This window comes from Saimiri boliviensis, chromosome 9 (genome assembly GCF_048565385.1).
Source record: "Saimiri boliviensis isolate mSaiBol1 chromosome 9, mSaiBol1.pri, whole genome shotgun sequence".
In the NCBI taxonomy this organism is placed as follows: domain Eukaryota; kingdom Metazoa; phylum Chordata; class Mammalia; order Primates; family Cebidae; genus Saimiri; species Saimiri boliviensis.
Window position 1 is genome coordinate 97,394,913 of NC_133457.1, and position 20,052 is coordinate 97,414,964.

Consider the following 20,052-nt stretch of genomic DNA (forward strand, 5'->3'; position numbering starts at 1 on the left):
CCCATCCATTTAGACTCCTATTCATCCATCCATCCACCCTTTCATCCAACTTTCCACCCATCCATTATTCTATCCACCCACCCACCCATCCATTCTCTCATCCATCCATCCATCCGTCAATCCATTCATCCATCTGTCCATCCATCCATCCATCCATCCACCCGCTCATACATCCGTCTTCCCTCCTTCTTCCTTCCTTCCCTTCCTCCTTCCCACGCTCTGTCATTTTTCTCCTCCTTTCTTTTCATTCATCCACCCTACATTTATTGGTGCCTGCCTGCCACATGCCAGGTCCAGTGCCTGGTGACATGTTCAGGTTTATCTTCCTGTGTCTGACTTCCAGACACTTCCAGTGCTACTGATTCCCATCGTGGTTAAATGAGTGGCTTGAGTTAGCTGCCTGTGTTCAAATCCCACCCTGGCTTCTGGTTAGCCATGTGGCCTCACACACGTCATTTAATCTCTCTGAGCCTTGGTTTCTTCATCAGTAACTTGATGTGCCACTGTGGCTTCGAGTGTTAAACCAGCACTCAGGCTGGTGACCCATCCGTAAGAAGCCCCCAGTTCAAGTTAGCTCTTGTTACATTATTATACCATAGCTACATTATTCTAGCTCCTCTCCACCCACAGCCCCAGCTGTCCCTCCTCAGCTCTCACAAGGAGCACCCTTCCCTGACTTCCACCCTTCTCTCTTCCATCCCATCCCCCTCTTGCCCATCCTTGACCTCCTCTGACTGTCTCTCACTGTCACGGACAGCCCCACAGTGGCTGGATTCTCGGTGCCAGCAGGAAAGCATCCAAGCTCCAAGGTTTGGCATTCAATGCTGCCTGGGACCTGGCCTCAGCTGATTCCTCCTGGAACATACAGAGGGGGCAGAGCTGTCTCTGTGCCTCGGGCTCCTCATCTGCGAAGTGGGAACATTATTCACTCATGGGTCATCTGAGGATTAAACCAGAAAATCCTTGTAACGTTCTGACAAGAGTGCCTGGCACCTGGAAAATGAGTAATAACGTGCAGCCAGAGGTCTTTGCATGGCTAATTGCTCTTCCCGGAACATTCCCCCTCCTCCAAGTGTGTCTGCCATCCTATGCTGTCCTTCATACACAGGGCAGTGCCCGCCTCGTGGGGGCAGGCCCTGTATTGGACGGGCCACACTGGTCACGCCTCAGCCTCACTCTCCCACTTGCCCAGGAGCTCCTCAAGGTCAAGGCCAGTGTCTGCTTCATCGTGGTAAGTTCTGCAGCTGCAGAGAGTAGAGGTGAGAGAGTTAACCTCTGTTCAGCCCTTGCTTTGTGCTGGACACTATATCAGATGCTTAACATTGCTTAATGCACTTAATATCACAGCCCCCTAATGGGTGGGTATGATCATCCTGTTCTACATATAAAAAAGCTGAAGCTCAGAGAAATGGAATCAGCCAGCTTCTAAGGGGCAGAAGCAGGATTTGAACCAGATCCCTCTGACTCGAATTCCAAAGTCTGGGCTTTCACTGCTACGCCAGAAAGTGCTTGCTGCATTGATTGTATGCTTACTAAGTGCCAGGCCCCGTGCTGAGTGCTTTAACTAGGTCACGTCATCAGTTCCTGAATCAGCCCTACTTTCTAGGAACTGTCTTCACCTTCATTATTCAGTTGAGGAAACTGAGGCATAGAGAAGTTAAGTGGTATGTGCAAGGCCACACAGCTAGGTAGTGACAAGGTCGGGATTTGAGCCTAGTGCCCACCCCCACCTCTGGAGCCCAGGCTCTGAACTCCACCCTTAGAGGGAGGAATCAAGCAAGACTGAAGGGAGCCCCTTGCAGCCCTGGAGGGCTGACGGTTTATGGCAGGGGAGCAAGGGCTGAGTGGAGGGTTGGTGGTAGGTCTGGATCTGTTTTCTAATCTCAGCAGCCCCAGTGTGACCCCCTCCCTGCCACATGGCCTCCTGTGTGGCTGAGTCACCTTTGGGGTGAGTCACCTCCCAGGGAATCTGGATGTCCTTCCAGCCATCCCCTGCCAGGTGCCTCCAGCTCCAGACAAAGGTGCCTTTTGGACACTAAGCCCAGGCGATCTCCCCGGCGCCAGGGCTGCCCTAATCCTCCCAGGGTGGCCAGGAGGGACCCAGGGGACAGGCTGGCCTTAGGACAGAGAAAAGACTCAGAGGCTTGGGTGACCGGCACCACTGTCATGTGCGCACTGCCCTCTACAGTTTATAGTGTGCATTGGCTCCTCTCTCTCAGGGGTGGGGAGAGGCACTCTTGGCATTGTGTTTCATTTAAAAAGATAATTTACTTGCATCACAAACATTTTTATCACACTAAGTATCAGGCAACGGGGAACCACACAGATTTTAAACAGGGAAGACCCAGGAGCTGAGTTACTCAGATGAGTGGCATCATTTTGAAATGTCTTCTCTAGTTTCCCATCGTACAGGGGTACACACTGGGGCACAGAGAAAGAAAGTCACTGCCACAGGTTTATGCTCCTAGCAGGCCGGGCAGAACTTACCCCTATTCAGTGTCTGCTTTCATCAGGGGAAACTAACTGTTTAGAGAGCTCTGAGGCTCCAGAGACAGTCAACACATTTCCTATGTAATTCTCACAACCCTCCTGGGAAAGTGTGAGCATGCTCATTTTGCAGGTGGCCAGATGGAGGCCAGGGAGAAGTGATTGTGGACGCTGAAAGGGCAGATGGATGTGGGAACGCAGGAGAGTGAAACTCTTGGAGTCCCTATTCCCTATTCCAGGAACCCTTCCAGCCCCCACAGGAGGCAATGAGGTGGTCTGGGCTGAAGCTACTTCCTCATGCCCCTCGAGACCCTCCCAGGCTTGCTGTCACGTGGGACCCAGGATGATAAGGATACAGACACCACCCACTGACCCCGACTGTGTGCAAGGCTTGTGCTCAGAGCTTTGCAGTTCAGGACGGTTCCAATCACCATCGTACAACCAAGGAAACAGCGAGAGATGGCAGCAGAAGTCAAGCCCAGCAGCCAGCTCCAGAGCCTGTGCTCTTAACGATTCCATCCATGTACCCACTGCAGATGGGGAAACTGAGTCCCTAGGTGGGGCTGGCCCAGTGGCACAGAAGAAGTGAGGGGTGACATCGGCCAAGCTTGGCAGGACTTATATCAATGACGCCTACCTTCAGAGCCCCCACTGCCTCCACAGAGGAAGGACAGGACATCTCCTTGGGGAGTTGGGGACAAAACACACGTATTCCCAGTTTGACTTGAGAGCAGGCATTGGAGGAGAGAGAAATGCTCCCCTGTCTCTCGGAATTCGCAGACGGGGAGGGTTGGAGCAGGGAGGAGGTGGCATTGATTAAACATACAGGTAGACCTGGACTGGGACTGTGGATGGGAAGCAAGGAGGCCTCAGGGAGCACTCGGTCCAGTGAAGAGCAAAAGATAAATTCATTCATTCATTCATTCACTTGTTCATTGTTACACTGGCATCTGTGCCTGTGCTGGCCTAGGAGTGGGGGCACATAGCTGGTTTGCCTGGAGAAATGACACCTCACTATGGGCCTCAGGGATAGCTTTCCACAGCTGCTGACACTTTTTTTTTTTTTGGACGCAGTCTTGCTCTGTTGCCCAGGCTGGAGTGCAATGGTACGATCTCAGTTCGCTGCAACCTCTGCCTCTCAGGTTCAAGCAATTCTCCCGCCTCAGCCTCCCTTGTAGCTGGGATTACAGGCACCTGCCACCAAGCCTGGATTTTTTTTTTTTTTTTTTTGTATTTTTAGTAGAGATGGGATTTCACGGTGTTAGCCAGGATGGTCTCAATCTCTTGACCTCATGATCCCCCTGCCTTGGCTGCCCAAAGTGCTGGGATTACAGGCATGAGCCACTGTGCTCAGCTGCTTCTGACCTTTTGACCATTAGAATTTGGAGAGGGCTTTGTAGATGGCAGGGATTGCACATGCACATGCCCAGAGGCCGGGGGGTGATGAGAGGGGATGGGAGGGATGAGAAGCTGTGTGCGAAGAGAGGGCTGGGGTGTTTGTACAGAGGCCGCAGATGCCAAGGGAAGTGTTCGGGGCTGTGTCCCAGCAGGTTTTGGAGGGTGCAACTGGGAGAAGGCAGACGGAACATTCTAGGGTGGTGGAAATGTTCTATATTGTGATAGGAGTGTGGGCTGCATGACCATACAAAATGGTCAAAACTCAGCAAATGAACATTTAAGGTTTGTGCATTTCACTGTATCTAAAGATATAAAAAGAATCAGAACGGCATGCAGGGTGAAGTGTTTAGTGGTGGTATGGTGGGGTCTGCACCTTTCAAATGCATACAAAATACAAGATGGATTAACGGATGGAGGCAAATATGACAAGAATGTGAATGGTGGGTATAGTTGGTGGGAACAATGTGACAACCGTGTGTGTCCACCGTACGATTCCTTCAGCTTTGCTGCAGGTATGACACTTTCATGAGGAAATAGTTGGGAAAAACCTTCTTGTATCGGTACGTAATAGACTCTCAATAAACAACAACTGTTGTTATTACTTTGGGACTATTATTTCAGACCCCTAAGAAGTGAGTGAGGAATGTTTTCAAGATTTAAAAAAATGCCGCCCATTTACCAGTCCCAAGTTTGAGGAGTTGGATCCATCTTCGTCTCCCTTAGTCCTAAAATCGGCCCTGGGAGGTAGGTACTAAGTCGTTTACCAGACGGAAGGAACGTGAGGCTCAGAGCAGGGAAGAGGCTGGCCCAAGGTCATATGCTGAGTTGGGGGTTGAGCGGGGTTTGAACCTGGGTCATCCTGATGCCGACTCCAGCCTGGGTACCTTCTGTCTACCCAGATGATCTGGAATGGCTAGTGCCTGCCTTCGAGCTAGAAACTAGATGCGTCTGGGGGTGCTTCCAGTTCCCCAAGCTTGGGGCCTAGCTGGGGTCTCCAGGAATGTGCCCAGCCCGAGGGCTGATAAAACCAGCTCATGTGACACCATCTGGGACTGAGAGCAGGTCTTGGAATTAGCCACAAACCGCAAACCCTGTGGTTTTGGGGCTCAATGGCCGATTTGCAGAGCAAATCTGAATTCCGGTCTCTTGTAATTACACGGTATTTCCCTTTCTGGGGTCCGGGCTCAGTCTCAGGCTGCTATATAAGACTGATCTGTGACCAGACTCCGCTAAAGGCAGAGGGTTCAGGGAACAGGACCTCTCAGGACTCAGCGGCAGGGACCTCCTGCGGGTAAGGAAGAGAACCATGTCTACTCAGTGTCCAGTGGGGGAGGCGGACGCCTGGGAAGGTAACGAGGAGAGAGTCCCAGCCCCTCTCCAAGTTCAGGTGTCTTATCTTTGCGTAGGCCTAGTCAGGAGAGCCTCTTGGAAATCAACAAAAAGGCCTGGGTGATACCGATTACATGCGTGTACAGAGCCACACTCATCTTTCCCAGGGATGTTGGGTACCCAGGACCTTTTCTCGGAGACTCCTCCGCTGTTTGCTGATGCCAGAAATCCTTCCATCCATGCCCATCTTTTTAATTAAAAGGGGTGATTTCTTTTTGAACACAGCTCTCTGGAAAGGGAGGTTGGGACGAGATGAGGAAGCCGGAAAAAAAAAAATCCTGCATATAGTAGTCCTTTATATTCTAGTATAAATTAATGCCTCCAATATTCTTCTGGGAGCAGACAGGAGTGGGGAAAGAATTCTGGGACTTTGTGAAGTCCAAGAGAGGTGGGGACAGAAAAAAGAAGAGAGGGTGTCTAAACAGAGATGGCTGGAACCAGCAACTTTTTGGCTCAGGTGAGAGGCCACACCCCGTGCTGATCCTCTGAGGCTGGTGAAGGTGTAGCTAGGGCTGATGGAGTGAGAGGAGTGGGTGGGGGCACAAAGGCAGCAAAAGAAATGTTCCCATGTGGCTCATTCCAAAATGCATGCCTCAGCTCTCCAGTCTCGTGACACTCCGCGCCCACTTCTTAGGGGTCTGAAATAATAGTCCCAAAGTAATAACAATAGCTACTCTTTACTGAGTGTCTACTATGTATGAGATACAGCTTGTTTGTGATTTGGGAGCAGAGGTTCAAAAAGGTCAAGTCTCTTTCCTAAGGATTAGGAACCAGATAGCTCTGACCCAGAGCCATTAATCTTAACATAGTATAGAACTGTCTCCTCCAAAGAGGTGGAAAGAGTGTTTGCTGGCGAGCTGGATGTGTGGAAGGGTGGCTAGAGGGATGTGTGGATGAGCAGACGAAGTGATGGAAAGATGAATGGATGGAAGGAAGGAAGGAAGGGTGGATAGAAGGATATAGGGCTCGCCAGCTGTTTGGATGACAGGAGGATGATAGCTATATGGGAGGATGGACGGATGATTGGATGGGTGGATGGATGAATAAATCAAAGGAGGAGAATGTGTAGATGGGTGAATGCGTGAGTGGGTGGATGGACGGATGGATGTAGGGCTTGCCCGCTGTTTGGATGACAGAGGGGTAATAGACGGGAGGATGGCAGGTTGAATGGATGGATGGAAGAATAAATAAGAAGGGGAGAATAAGTGGATGAGCAAATGGGCGAGTGAGTAGACGGGACGATGCTGGAGAGATTTCCTCAGAGCCTGCCAGCTCCCAGTTCGGTGTTTTGGTTGGAATCCCCATTACCCGTCTCCCTGATGCTCAATTTGTCAATCTCACCGTGGGAGATCATTAGACATCCATTCTCTGAAACTGCGTGTTTAACAGGCTTGCTTTGTGTCGCCAGATTCATTTCAATTTGAAAAACTCAAAAGGTGGTATCTGGAATTCTGGACCCTGCCTTACTGCGTGACCTTGGCTGGTTTCACCCCCCTCCCCCCATCTCTGGGTCTCAGGGTCCTGAGGTGACTCTTGGCTGGGGCTGCCTAGTGCCACCTGCCGGCCAGGGTGGTGGTGCCCAGCCACATCATCATCTGCACTTTCTCCTCCGCAGAGAAGCAAAGCCAGCATGTGGACGGCGTGGTGTGTGGCCACGCTGTCCATGGTGGCTGTGTGTGGCACCTGCCAACAGACAAACACGGTCCTCAGGGTGACCAAGGATGTGCTGAGCAATGGTGAGTCCAGCACCGAAGGGGTGAGGGTTGGCACGGGGTGAGCAGGGCAGCTCTGCCAGCTCTGAAGTACCCAGGGACCTCCTCCTGCTGGCAGAGTCCACACCAGGTGGCTGGGTGACTTCTGCTCCCTGGGCCTTAGTTTCCTCTTTTTCTTTTGGTTGCCATTTCCTGAGCACCTACTATGTGCCAAGCACCATACTGTGACTTTATACCTCCCCCCCCTTTTTTTTTGAGACAGAGTCTCGCTTTGTCACCAGGCTGGAGCGCAGTGGTGCCATCTTGGCTCACTGCAACCTTCGCCTCCTGGGTTCAAGTGATTCTCCTGCCTCAGCCTCCTGAATAGCTGAGACTGCAGGTGCACACCACCACACCCAGCTAATATTTGTATTTTTAATAGAGACGGGGTTTCACCATGTTGGTCAGGATGGTCTCAGTCTCTTGACCCTGTGATCTGCCAGCCTCAGCCTCTGAAAGTGCTGGGATTACAGGTGTGAGCCACCACGCCTGGCCATGCTCATTCTTTAGAGGCAGTAGAGAACAGTGATTAAGGGCCCCGAATCAGCCTTCGTGGGGTTCAGATCTTGATTGTGTGACCTTAAGTCCATCACTTGAGTTCCCTGAGCCTCAGTTTCTTTATCTGTAAAATGGGTGTAATTACAGTCCCTATCTCAAAGAACTGGTATGAGAATAAAAGGAAATGACCTTTTGAAAACTTAGCACAGCTCCTGGGACATAGAAGGCCCTCAAGAGTGGGAGCTATAATTATTCCTGCCTCCGATTCTTAGGACTTCGCTTCTGTCACCTGGCACGTGAGGACACACTGTCTCCCTCAACACCCTCCCAGCCTATCACAAGCATTAAAAAAATAGATTATTTCCTATTTAAGTGATCTCTGAGTACCTCACAGGCCTCGATCTTTCTATCCATCAAATGGGGACAACACTTCTGGCTTTGACCATTTCGCAGGAATCAGTTGCAATAATACATAAGGAAGTCGATTTTTTAAAGCTGTAAAGTGCAGAGCATTTAGAAGGAAGGGTGATGAAGAAGGTTCAGGAAGGGCTGGCTGGTTGATACCAAATCTAGTTAAAGCAAGGCCAGACAAAACCCAGCAGAAAATGAGCTGGCCAGGATGCGAGGGCTAGATCAGCCGGGAGGAGGCTTCCGTTCAACCCCTGCACTCTGCTGGTGGGAAGAGTGAGGCCCAGGGAGCTGAGCAACACGGCAAGGTGCTGGCTGTGGGGGACTGGAGGTGGAAGGAAGGGAGGGGCCCTGGACTGATGCCCTTGCCTTTCTGCAGCCATTTCGGGCACCCTGCAGCACAGCGATGCTCTCCACTCGGCCCTGAGAGAGGTGCCCGTGGGTAAAGCCGGTGGTGATGGTGGTGGGCCTCTCCTGGGGGGTCTGCTTGGTAGTGGAAGTGGAAGCGGAGGTGGTGGGGGAGGTGGTCTCCTGGGGGGCCTGCTTGGTGGTGGGGGTGGAGGGGGTGGCAGTGATCTATTGGGCGGAGGCTTACTGGGTGGCAGTGGCAGCAGCGGTGGGGGGCTTCTGGGTGGCAGTGGTGGGGGTTTGCTGGGTGGCAGTGGTGGGGGTTTGCTGGGTGGCAGTGGTGGGGGTTTGCTGGGTGGCAGTGGTGGGGGGCTGCTGGGTGGCAGTGGTGGGGGGCTGCTGGGTGGCAGTGGTGGGGGGCTGCTGGGTGGCAGTGGTGGGGGGCTGCTGGGTGGTGGCCGACACCATTACAATGACTACAGACGCACTGAATTCCCCCGAGGTGTTGGTGGTATTCCCTACAATGACTTCCATGTCCGAGGCCCCCCGCCAGTGTATACCAACGGCAAACAGCTTGGTGCTAATTACAAGTACGGTCACGTTGAGAGCAACGACAACGCTGCTCAGCTGGGGGGCAAATACCGATACGGTGAGATCCTCGAGTCTGATGGAAGCATCAGGGACCTCCGGAACAGCGGCTATCGCAGTGCCGAGAACGCATATGGCAGCCACAGGGGCGTCGGGCAATACAGGTCAGCTGAAGGGTCGGCACCTGTGGGCAGGCGTCACCGGCGAGAGCTGCGGCCTGGAGAAATCCCACCTGGTGTCGCCACTGGGGCGCTGGGCCCAGGTGGTTTGCTGGGCTCTGGAGGCATGCTGGCAGCTGATGGCATCCTGGCAGGCCAAGGCGGCCTGCTCGGCGGAGGTGGTCTCCTTGGTGACGGAGGACTTCTCGGAGGAGGGGGTGTCCTGGGTGTGCTCGGCGAGGGTGGCATCCTCAGCACCGTGCAAGGCATCACAGGGTAAGGAGGTGACAGGTTGTCTCCAGCAAGCCCCCATGGACCTCCAAATGGGGACCATCACTCCCGGAAGCCGGGGTTGTGGGAAGGAAGGTCTTTGAGGCTTGGCCCCAGGATGGGACGTCTTAGGAGCCCCAAGTGATAGGGTTTGGGTCTTGGCATGAAACAGTCCTAAGTTTGAGACCCAGTTCAACCTTGCATGTTTGTGTGTGACTTTGGGCCATTGATGTCATTTCTCTGAATCTCAGTTTTCTCATCTGTAGAATGGTCATAGTAAAACAGTGTAAGTGGAAAGGAGCCCGAGGGTTTTAGAACCATACATATATGTCAAGTTCTACAACCTCAGCCTGCTCCTCACAGCCAATGTTTAATTTAGCAAATATCTAGAGCTCCTACTATGTGCAGGGTACTGTGTTGGCACTGGGGACACGATGCAACGGTAAGCCAAGAAAAGACACATTCCCTGTCCTCAACGGAGCTTGCAGGCTGATGGGGTACATGGGCATTGATAAGAAGCCTAAAAATAATCATACAGTTTCAACAGTGGTGAGAAGTTCATGGGGAAATAAGAATGTCTGTCACGCGGAAGCTCACCTACCTAGGGACATCAAGGGAGGCTTCCTGGAGGAAGAGGGCCTTAAGTTGAAATCTGAAGGATGTATAGGAGGGAACCAGGCAAGAGGGGCAGGGATGAGCAGAGGGAATGGCATCTTGACACGCAGAGGAAAAGAAAAGGTTCAAAGGAAATATACGGAACCCGTACAGCAGGCCCCTGGGCACCGGGATTATGGGGCATGGCGTTTTGCCTTAGTTTCTCTGTTATCCACGTTCTGTCCTTGAACTGCAGGTGTCTGGTATCTTTAGAGCCAGCAGGAACAGACGGGGAGCAGAGAAAGGGAATGGGGGGGAGGGTGCCTGGTGAGTGGGTGGCAGTGTGGGAGGCCAGCCTTCTCACCATTCTGTGTCCCGAGCAGGCTGCGTATTGTGGAGCTGACCCTCCCTCGGGTATCTGTGCGGCTCCTGCCCGGCGTGGGTGTCTACCTGAGCTTGTACACCCGTGTGGCCATCAACGGGAAGAGGTGTGTGCCCTTGGCCCCGGAAGGGTCCCCACCACCCCATGGCCCAGCCTCTGTATCCAGAACACAGAGACTAGGAAGACTAAAGCTTCTGCCAGCACATGCCCACAGACTTGGACCCAGGGCCATCTGTCTGCAGTGAAAACAGCCTAGCTCAGTGGTTAAGCATTAAGATCTGGGAGGCTGGATCTGGCGCGGTGGTTCACTTCTATCAACCCAGCCCTTTGGGAGGCTGAGGCCGGTGGATCACCTGAGGTCAGGAGTTCGAGACCAGCCTGGCCAGCATGGTGAAACACTGTCTCTACTAAAAATGCAAAAATTAGCTGGGCGTGGTGATGCGCGCCTGTAATCCCAGCTAGTTGGGAGGCTGAGGCAGGAGAATTGCTTGAACCTGGGAGGCGGAGGTTACAGTGAGCCGAGACCTCGCCATTGCACTCCAGCCTGGGTGACAAGAGCGAAACGCCATCGCTAAATAAATAAATAAAAAGTTCCAGGAGGCTGGAGTCAGGTGATAGCTTGGGTTTGAATCCTGACTCTCTCGTAAGCTGTGTAACCTTGGGTCAGTCCCCCAATGTCACTGAACCTTAGTGCCTTCACTGGCAATGGGATAATGAGACCACTCCCTTTCCAGACTGTGGCTGTAAGTGAGGAAAGGCAAGGAAAATGCATCCCGGAATAGGGCCTGCCACGCACCAGGCGCTGGAGGACCTCAGAGGGAGGGTGGGCTTCTGTGTCCACCAACCTAGACGACCGGGCAGTCACCTTGGAAACCAGAATGCGTGCGGGGCCCTATTCCCAGCCTTTCAGCTCATGCGCCGACGGGGAGCCCATGTGACCTGAGGGACCGGGGAAGACTTCCGGTTCCGGTTCCTTAGAAATGAGCAAGGAGCAGAACGGACGGCAGGACCGGCAAGGGCAGGCCTGGGTGAGGGCGAGCTCCTGGCAGCCGGGGCGTTGACTCATGGTGTCCCTGGCCCCTTGGCCTCCTCCAGTCTTATCGGCTTCCTGGACATCGCAGTGGAAGTGAACATCACAGCCAAGGTCCGGCTGACCATGGACCGCACGGGTTATCCTCGGCTGGTCATTGAGCGCTGTGACACCCTCCTGGGGGGCATCAAAGTCAAGCTGCTGCGAGGGTGAGTGCCAGCGGCAGTGGAGTGCCTTGGGGGACGCTGGAGCGGTCTGTCTTTGGCAAACAACATGGAGGCGCCACCCCCAGGGTGAAGCATTCTAATTAGGGCTTTATCTCAAGAAATTCTTCGTTTTGCTGAATTGGCGCAGCACTGAACAGTCAGCTATGGCCTAGAACGGGCAACCCAGGCAGTGCTCAGTGGCCAGGGAGGGAGAGCAGGGGTCAAGAGGTCTGGCGGTCAGGGACACTTCGGTGTGGGGTGGTCATGCCGCCTTCATCTCCTTATCACTGCAGGCCCCTGGAAGCAAATTCTTAGACTGAATGTCTGCCCATCTATATATCTTGTCTATCATCGATTTTCCTCCTTAACTACCAGCTTGGGAGGGTTAGTTAAGAGCTGGCTGCAGTGGCGTGCACCTGTAGCCCCAGCTACTTGGGAGGCTGAAGCAGGAGGATTCTTGAGCCCGAGAATTCCAGGCTGCAATGAGTGGAGATTTTGCCACCGCATTTCAGCCTGGCCAACAGCTGTATCAAAAGAAAAAAAAAAAGCTTCGTGGGTTAATTCTGTGGCCCTCAGCCTCCTTGTTTTAAAATAAATCACCTCTTCCAAACATTTTAGCACCAACTATCCATCCTCTCTCGTGAACCCACATGAGCACATTTTATCAGCTAGTATTTCTCCTTCCCTTCTTTCCACAAACATTTACTGAGCACCTACTCTGTACTAGATAGTGAGTTAGATGCTTAGATGAATAAACACGTTCATTTTCCTTTTGGGAAGGCAACACAAGGTTGCAGCAAATGGCCCATTTGAGGGTCAGCTCAGCAGGTGGCAATGACTTTTGCAGTTAAAACTCAGCAACATCCAAGCCTGGGCCTGGCCCATTGTAAAGCTCAAGAAGCCTGGTTTGTCGAATGAATGAATGAATGCATGCATGAAAAGTCAAGCAATTTGCCTGGGTGGCCTGTCTTGTCAGGCCAAAGTGAATGTACTCTGTCCTTCCAGCTTTTGGAACAATTATCCAGCACTCAGAGGCTCTCACTGCTCAGAGGCTGGGCTCAGGCCCCCAGGGTGGACAGCCTTGGTGATCCCCCCATGGCTGAGAGCTGTGGCCTCAGCCTGCTCTTGTCTCCTTAGGCTTCTCCCCAGCCTCGTGGACAATTTAGTGAACCGAGTCCTGGCCAACGTCCTGCCTGACTTGGTAAGAAGCTGTCCCAGGATGGGAGCAACGGGCACAGGCTCCCCCAGACCAAGGGGCCAGAGTCCAGCCTCCATCCCTGGGGGCATGCGGGTGACCCAGAGGGACAGAGAGAGCCAAGGGCTGGGGCATGTTCTTGAGGAGGTCTGTGGAGGACGCTGAGGAAGACGAAGGGGCAGATTACTGAAGGGCTACGAGAGGGAGCTTGAGATTTGCACAGTTCCGGGTTTGAATCCTGGCTTGGGCACTTCCTAGCTGGGTAACAAGTCACATCACCTTTCTGAACCTCAATTTTCCCGTGTGTAAGTGGAGGTTAGAGACAGTCTTCCCAACAGGGCTTTGGCGAGGACAGTGCCTGGCACGGAGCAAGTGGTCGGCACGTTGTAGCTGTCGTTACGCGTCCCCGACTCCCCGCAGCACACTGAGACCGTGTGCCGTTTCTCCCCTGCAGCTCTGCCCCATCGTGGACGTGGTGCTGGGTCTTGTCAATGACCAGCTGGGCCTCGTGGATTGTAAGTCCCTCCTGCTTTGCTTCACTGGCTGGCACCTAAACCAGTGCCTGCTCTGGGCCCAGCCCTGGGGAAGGCACCGAGGACCGGGCCGTGTCTGGGAGGAGGGCTCAGCATGGTGGGGACCACAGACCTCGCCTTGGGCCCTCGAAGTGAGGTGTGGCTAACACCACAAGAGAGCTGCCGCTGGCTTCCCCTCTTGCCCCCAAATATCCCCCCAAGTACCAGAGGGAGGAGCTTCCACCGGGGTCTGGGAGGCGATGGCCCTGTCCTGGGAGTCAGGAAGCTGAGTCTGAGCCCCAGCTCTGCCTGGAAGCTGTGTGGACTTGGAGAGGCTCTTTCCAGTTTCCTCGTCTCAAATCTCCCAACGCACAGAGGGGTTGGAGAGACGCTGTGGGGGCTGACCAGGGCCTCAGAACCAGGCTCCACCAGCATCTCGGGTCCTGGATTTCTGAGTGAGCATTCCTGAAAGCAAGCCTGCCTCGTGTGGTCGTGCCATTTGTGCACTGCGTGATTCCAGGGACTTTCTTCACATAGATTGCAGTGCAATGGTGGCACCTCGAATTGTGCAGTGCGCAACTTCCACAGCCACACAGGGCAGCCCTCTCTGATAGTGCACCCATTTCTCTGGGACTCGAGACATTTGAGAATGGCTTTCCAAGACAGGAAAATCTCCTTCCCTTTGTGACCAGAGATGAGGAAGGAAGGGCCCAGAAGGTGGGGCTGCTCATTACACAGTCAAGGAAATGACACATTCAACTAAGCACCACATGGTGGAACGCTGAATTCTTTCCTTGGTGCACAGCACTTCAGAGTTTACAAAACTCATCAACATTCAGGATATCATTGTGCCCCCTCTTCCCTCGACAACGTAGTCCCAGAGGTTACAGTAAACCCATTTTCACGGAGGAGGCAACTGAGGTTCAAAGAATGCAGTGACTTGCTTGGGTTCACACTGCAGGAAGAGACAGAGCTGGGATTCAAACCCAGAACTTTTGCTCTTTTCATGGTGTCTGGAGCTGGAGCCTGGACCCACCTCGTCCATCCCTCAGCCACGGTGCGCAAGGAGGGAAGGCATCTGGGTGGTGAGGGGACCTCCCTGTGACCCTCTCTCTTGCCTGCAGCTCTGATTCCTCTGGGGATATTGGGAAGCGTCCAGTACACCTTCTCCAGCCTCCCACTTGTGACTGGGGAATTTCTGGAGCTGGACCTCAACGTGAGTGCCAAGGATTCAGGGCAAAGGGTGGTGGCCCTCATCCCAATGGCAGGAGTGTCAGTGAGGCCTTTCTGATTAGAAGAAGACCTTCTGGGAGCTATATTAGAAAACACGATGGTAGCCAACTTTCCCAGCTCTGGCTGTGTGCCAGGCACCTTCCACATGCTTTGTGGCGATTAATCAGCCTATCCTCACAGCAACCATAGGAGGCAGGCACTCTTATTGAGGAAACTGAGGCACAGAGAGGTTAAACCACTTGCCTGAGGTCACACAGCTAATAAGTGTGGATCTGGGGTCTGAACCCAGGCAATCAGGCTACTAGGTGCTAAAGAGCTGCTGCAATGGAATTGGGTGAGCTGGAGGAACAAATGTGGCCAGAGGTGTGCTGTAAGCATTTAACCACCAGCTGTCCACGATTAAAAAAAAAAAAAGAGTCCTAATGTGTAGCATTTGCTGATTTCCATGCTATCAAAACTCCCACTATGGACAGCTTCAAGTTACCAACGTGACGTCAGTGAACGCAGATTTGGGAAGAGATGTGTGAAATACGATCTGGCCCCTAATTTTGTATGGGGCACACACACACAGGTATTTTCCCTAGGCCACATGAACGCGGACACCTCCCCACTTGCTCCATCAGATACAGAGACGCATGTGCGCGTCTGTGCTCCCGTGTACAGGCGCACCTGTGCATGCACACTTAATAGATTCATAAACATACATCCATTCAAGAGACATTCATTGGTCACCCACTGTATGCCAGGCTCTGGGCTGAGTACTGGAGGTATGGTGATGAACAAGACCAAGTCTCTGCTCTGATGGAGATTAGAATGTTTTGGAGGGGACAGGCCATGAAGCGTCACTCAAACAAATACGCAATTCTAAATCATGAGCACAGTGATAAAGGATCCGAGGCTATCAGAGCCTAAAGCAGGGGTATGTGATCTACCCAGGGAGGTCAAGGAGGGCTTCCTGGAGGAAGTGACACTTGAGCTGAGAGCTGCCAGATGAGTAGAACTTAACGAGGGAAGAATGTGGGGAGGGAATATCCTGTGGGAAGGCCCCATGGTGGGGGTGATGGTGTTGGGGGTGGGGGACGACTGACAAAGCCCTGGTGACTGTGTGGAGGGAAGGTGACAGGCAGAGTGGCTTGAGGCTGGAGAGGTCTCCGGGAGCAGATCCCACAGCACCGTGTAGGCTGTGGAGGAGTCTGGTCTTTGGAGGGAAGATATGGCGGCGTGTCTTGTGCGGACACATGCATGTGCTAGTTCATCACTGCAGGGCTGAGTTTGGAGAGGATCTGCCACACCACGGCCATCATCGTAAGTGACCATGAAGCAGGAACGGCAAAAGCTTCCATTACATCCTAAACTGAAGGAGAGTTGGGGCCATGCATTGAAGAGTCACTCAGACTCAGTGGCTTTAACCAAAAATGGCTGCCTGCGGGCAGATTCAGGGCCCCCCTCCAGTCTCCAACCTCCTTCTTTCCATCTTCTCCCTCCCCATGACCCCTTTCTTCTCTTCCCCCCCAGACGTTGGTTGGGGAGGCCGGAGGAGGGCTCATCGACTACCCGCTGGGGCAGCCAGCTGTGTCTCCCGAGCCGATGCCAGAGCTGCCTCCCATGGGTGACAACACCAAGTCCCAGCTGGCCATGTCTGCCAACTTCCTGGGCTCCGTGCTGACTCTGCTGCAGAAGCAGCACGCTCTGGACCTGGACATCACCAATGGCATGGTGAGTCACTGCCCCACTGCGGGGAGGCGGCTGGGCGGCAAACAGCTGGCGGTGACCCTTCTCAGTCCCCACGGGAATTTTCTGTGAAGTGAGAACTGCAGATGGTTCATCCCTTGACTCACCTCCAACTCATGGGTGCGTCAATTACATAAGTGCTTGCTACAGTGCGGTGCTTGGGAGGATTTCAGGTGGTCCGCAGATGTGGCACACAGCAGCATCAATTCCCACAATGAGAAAGTTGCTCCCTATTCAATGCTATTTAATTTTATTTCAATTGTTTTTAAAAAGCATAACATATATTCATATATATGTACCTCATTATAAATGTTTCGAATGCTTTCGTTTGGTGAACACTAATACATAAGTAACAAATGATACATAACAAAATAGCACCCTTAGCCATGCTCCAGTCATTTTCTTTCCAAATCTTTTCTTTCAAAAAATTTTAAGCCTACAGAAAAGTTACAAAATGCTACAATTGATGGACGTATATGCTCCACATAGATTCATTAGTTAAAAATTTGCCACAGTTTCATATCTATCTATGCATCTATTCACCCTCCTACCCACCCACCCCTCCACCCATCAACCCACCTATCCACCCACCCACCCATTCATCCACCTATACATTCATCTATTTATCCAACCTATCATTCATTCATATATCCATGTATTCATCCACCAATCCCTCCATCTGTCTAGCCATTCATCCACCCACTCATCCACCAGTCAAACACCCACCCATTCATCCACCAATTCATCCATCTATCCATCAGTTTATCTAGCTATCCACCTATCCACCCATCCACCCACCCATCCACCATTAACCCATCCACCATTAACCCATCCGTCTATCCACTCATCCACCCTTCCATCCATCCATCAACCAACCATCCACCTATCCATTCATCCACCTACCCACTCACCCACCCACCCACCGATGTACCCATCAACCCACTCATCCACCCATCCACTAATCCATCCATCTATCCATTTATCTATCCATCCAACCATTTATTCATCCATCCATCCATCCACGAATCCATCCATCCATTTGTATATCCATTCACCCACTCGCCCATTATCAATCTGTCTGTCTGTCTGTCTGTCTGTCTACCTATCCATCTATCCTATCTGCTGCATTTGTCAAGGTCCCCTTTTTAACTAAGAGAGAACAGAGCGCATGCCCAGAGCTCTCCACAGACAGTGATATCCATGCGGAAGGTCATGGCATTGTTTTGTTTTTACTGTATTTGGTTCGCAGTTGCCATCTCTGTCAAGTGGTACTGGCTTTCCATTTTTAGTATCTGAGGTCTTAAGAAGTAAGTCAATGTAAAGAAGATGCTAAGTAAATAATAGCATATGGTTCAAGGATGCGGCAGAGGTCATGAATTTAGTGGACACTGAATTACGCAAATGGACTTGATGCTGCTCTCCTTGTTTTAAAGAAGAATTTATTTATTTATTTAGAAATGGAGTCTTGCTGTGTCAGCCAGGCTAGAGTGCAGTGTTGCAATCTCGGCTCACTGCAACCTCCGCCTCTCAGGTTCAAGAAACTCTCCCCTCTCAGGCTCCGGAGTAGCTGGGATTAGAGAGGTGCACCATCATGCCCGGCTAATTTTTGTATTTTTAGTAGAGGCGGGTTTTCACCATGTTGGCAAGGCTGATCTGGAACTCCTGACCTCAAGTGATCCACCCGCCTCGGCCTCCCAAAGTGCTGGGATTACAGGCGTGAGCCACCGCACCTGGCCAAGAATAACATTTTTAGAGGAGAAATATTCAGGTTTTGCCTGCTGTTCTTTGAGACAGTCCTTGGTCAGCTTAAGTCAGCCCAGGCTGTTTAACCGCAAACCACCGCCCGTGGTCTACATGGCGATGATGGCTGGATAGGCAGGGCCTCCCCGCTGCAGGGGTCTTTAAGGGGGAGAAGATGCCCTGCTGGGTGTCGTAAAGCATGTGGGAGTTTAATCACTGTATCAGCAACTCCTGTCTGTACCCATAGCCCCCAGGACTCACATGGTCCTTCTTCTTGTCCTATAGTTTGAAGAGCTTCCTCCACTTACCACAGCCACACTGGGAGCCCTGATCCCCAAGGTATGTAATGTGGGTGGGTCCCACTGCCTTCAGCCTCATTCCCTATCTTGTTTGAGAAACTGGATTGGAAGGAAAGATGCTCAGCGCTGGGGTGGGGTGCTCTACCCCCAACACTTGCTTGGGAGTGCAGTGACAGTGACAAGGGCTTGCAGGCTAGACCCCCATGGGTGGGGATCGGGGGACACAGCAGGTTGAGGTGGAAAGACCCTGAATTCTATGGGTGGTCGGTATAGGTCTTATCCTGGCCTGGCCACTTCCCTTGCTGTGTGACTTTGGGCAAGAGTCTTAACATCTCTGAGCCTTAGCTTCCTCATCTGTCAAAAAGGCTGCTGCCACTGATTCCACAGGTTATCATGGGAAGGTAAATGAGATGATGTGTGTAGACTCACAGTTCCTCTCTCTGAGCCTCAGTTTTCTCATCTGGAAAACGGAGTAACTGTGCTCACTTCACAGGGTGGCTGTGGACCTGGGGTCTGCACCCAGGCAAGGAGCGGGCATTTGATCGATGTTGACTCTTATTGCTGTTGTTAATAATTACACATTGTTTCATTTACAGAAAGAGCAAGTGTGGGTTTGTCCAATTAGTGGCCACATAGAGTTGGAGCAAGGGCCTTTCCCATCCCAGTTCTGGCCGCAGCTCTGGTTCTGGGCCTATTGCTTGCACGTGGAAGCAAAGGGCGCTGTTCCTAGTAAGCGTCATGCAGGTGCGAAGGATGGCTGTGATCTCTGGCCGTTGTAGAATTTACCTCTCTTCTGCCCGCCCTGTTTAGTCCTGGGGGGAATTCAAAGGCTCTAGTGGGAGACCAAATGCAACACGTGGTCACTATCCCACCCCCATGTGGCTGCAAGTTGAACATCAGAAGCCTCATTCTCGAATGTGGTAACAGTGGCTGCTCCAGCGAGCAGGTGGACCCCTCAATTGACTGTACCTTTTATTTACTGGGTCACTTCCTATGTGCACTACACTTTACAGCTTATGAAATTGTTTTTTAGAATATATTTTTTTCTTTCTTTTCTTTTTTTTTTTGAGACAGTCTTACTATGTGAGAGTCTTGCTGTGTCGCCCAGGCTGGAGTGCAGTGGTGTGATCTCAGCAACCTTCACCTCCGGGGTTCAAGCAATTCCCCTGCCTCAGCCTCCTGAGTTGCTGGGATTACAGGTGCCTGCCACCATGCCCGGCTAATTTTTTATTTTGAGTAAAGATGGGGTTTCACCATGTTGGCCAGGCTGGTCTCGAACTCCTGACCTCGAGAGATCCGCCCACCTCAGCTTCCCAAAGTGCTGGGAGTATAGGCATGAGCCGCAGTGCCAGGTCAGAATATACTTTTTCATTTGGTTCTAACAGTTCCCTCCATCCACTGGACCAGAGAGGAGGAGCACAGCATTTACAGATGGGGAAACAGAGGCTCAGAGAGGCCACATGATGAGGTGGGAGCAGAGCTGGGGTAGAACAGGGATGACAGGTATGCACCATCATGCCTGGCTAACTTTCGTCTTTTTAGTAAAGGCGGGTTTTCACCATGTTGGCCAGGCTGGTCTAGAACTCCTGACCTCAAGTGATCAGTGGCGCTGGGCCTGCAGCAGGCGGATTCAGGCTGGACACAGCAATGTGTCCTGGAGACCTGGACTGTACGGAGCTACCAGGAGAGGGGACCTTCTTCCATTTCTTTTAGAAGTACTATTGTGGTTTTGCCCGTCTCTCTGTGGTCAGTTAACGTATTTAAAGTATGCATTTTTGGTAAGTCGGTTATTCCGTAAATACGGCAAACTGTCATTTTACGAACTGTCCCTTTAG

General features: G+C 52.2%; 1 protein-coding gene across 1 annotated transcript in view; it reads left to right on the forward strand.

Annotated features, from left to right (window-relative positions):
- The first annotated feature begins 5,116 nt into the window (after window positions 1-5,116).
- Window positions 5,117-20,052, forward strand: part of BPIFB4 (BPI fold containing family B member 4) — a 29,204-nt gene continuing 14,268 nt past the window's right edge. The window contains exons 1-12 of the mRNA XM_039479655.2: window positions 5,117-5,176; window positions 5,909-6,016; window positions 6,890-7,010; window positions 8,311-8,373; window positions 8,782-9,301; window positions 10,273-10,377; window positions 11,367-11,510; window positions 12,645-12,708; window positions 13,157-13,217; window positions 14,339-14,430; window positions 15,963-16,163; window positions 18,204-18,257. Of these exons, the coding sequence (XP_039335589.1) occupies window positions 5,972-6,016; window positions 6,890-7,010; window positions 8,311-8,373; window positions 8,782-9,301; window positions 10,273-10,377; window positions 11,367-11,510; window positions 12,645-12,708; window positions 13,157-13,217; window positions 14,339-14,430; window positions 15,963-16,163; window positions 18,204-18,257 (1,470 nt within the window). The 5' untranslated portion in view covers window positions 5,117-5,176; window positions 5,909-5,971. The remainder of the gene's footprint in view (window positions 5,177-5,908; window positions 6,017-6,889; window positions 7,011-8,310; window positions 8,374-8,781; window positions 9,302-10,272; window positions 10,378-11,366; window positions 11,511-12,644; window positions 12,709-13,156; window positions 13,218-14,338; window positions 14,431-15,962; window positions 16,164-18,203; window positions 18,258-20,052) is intronic.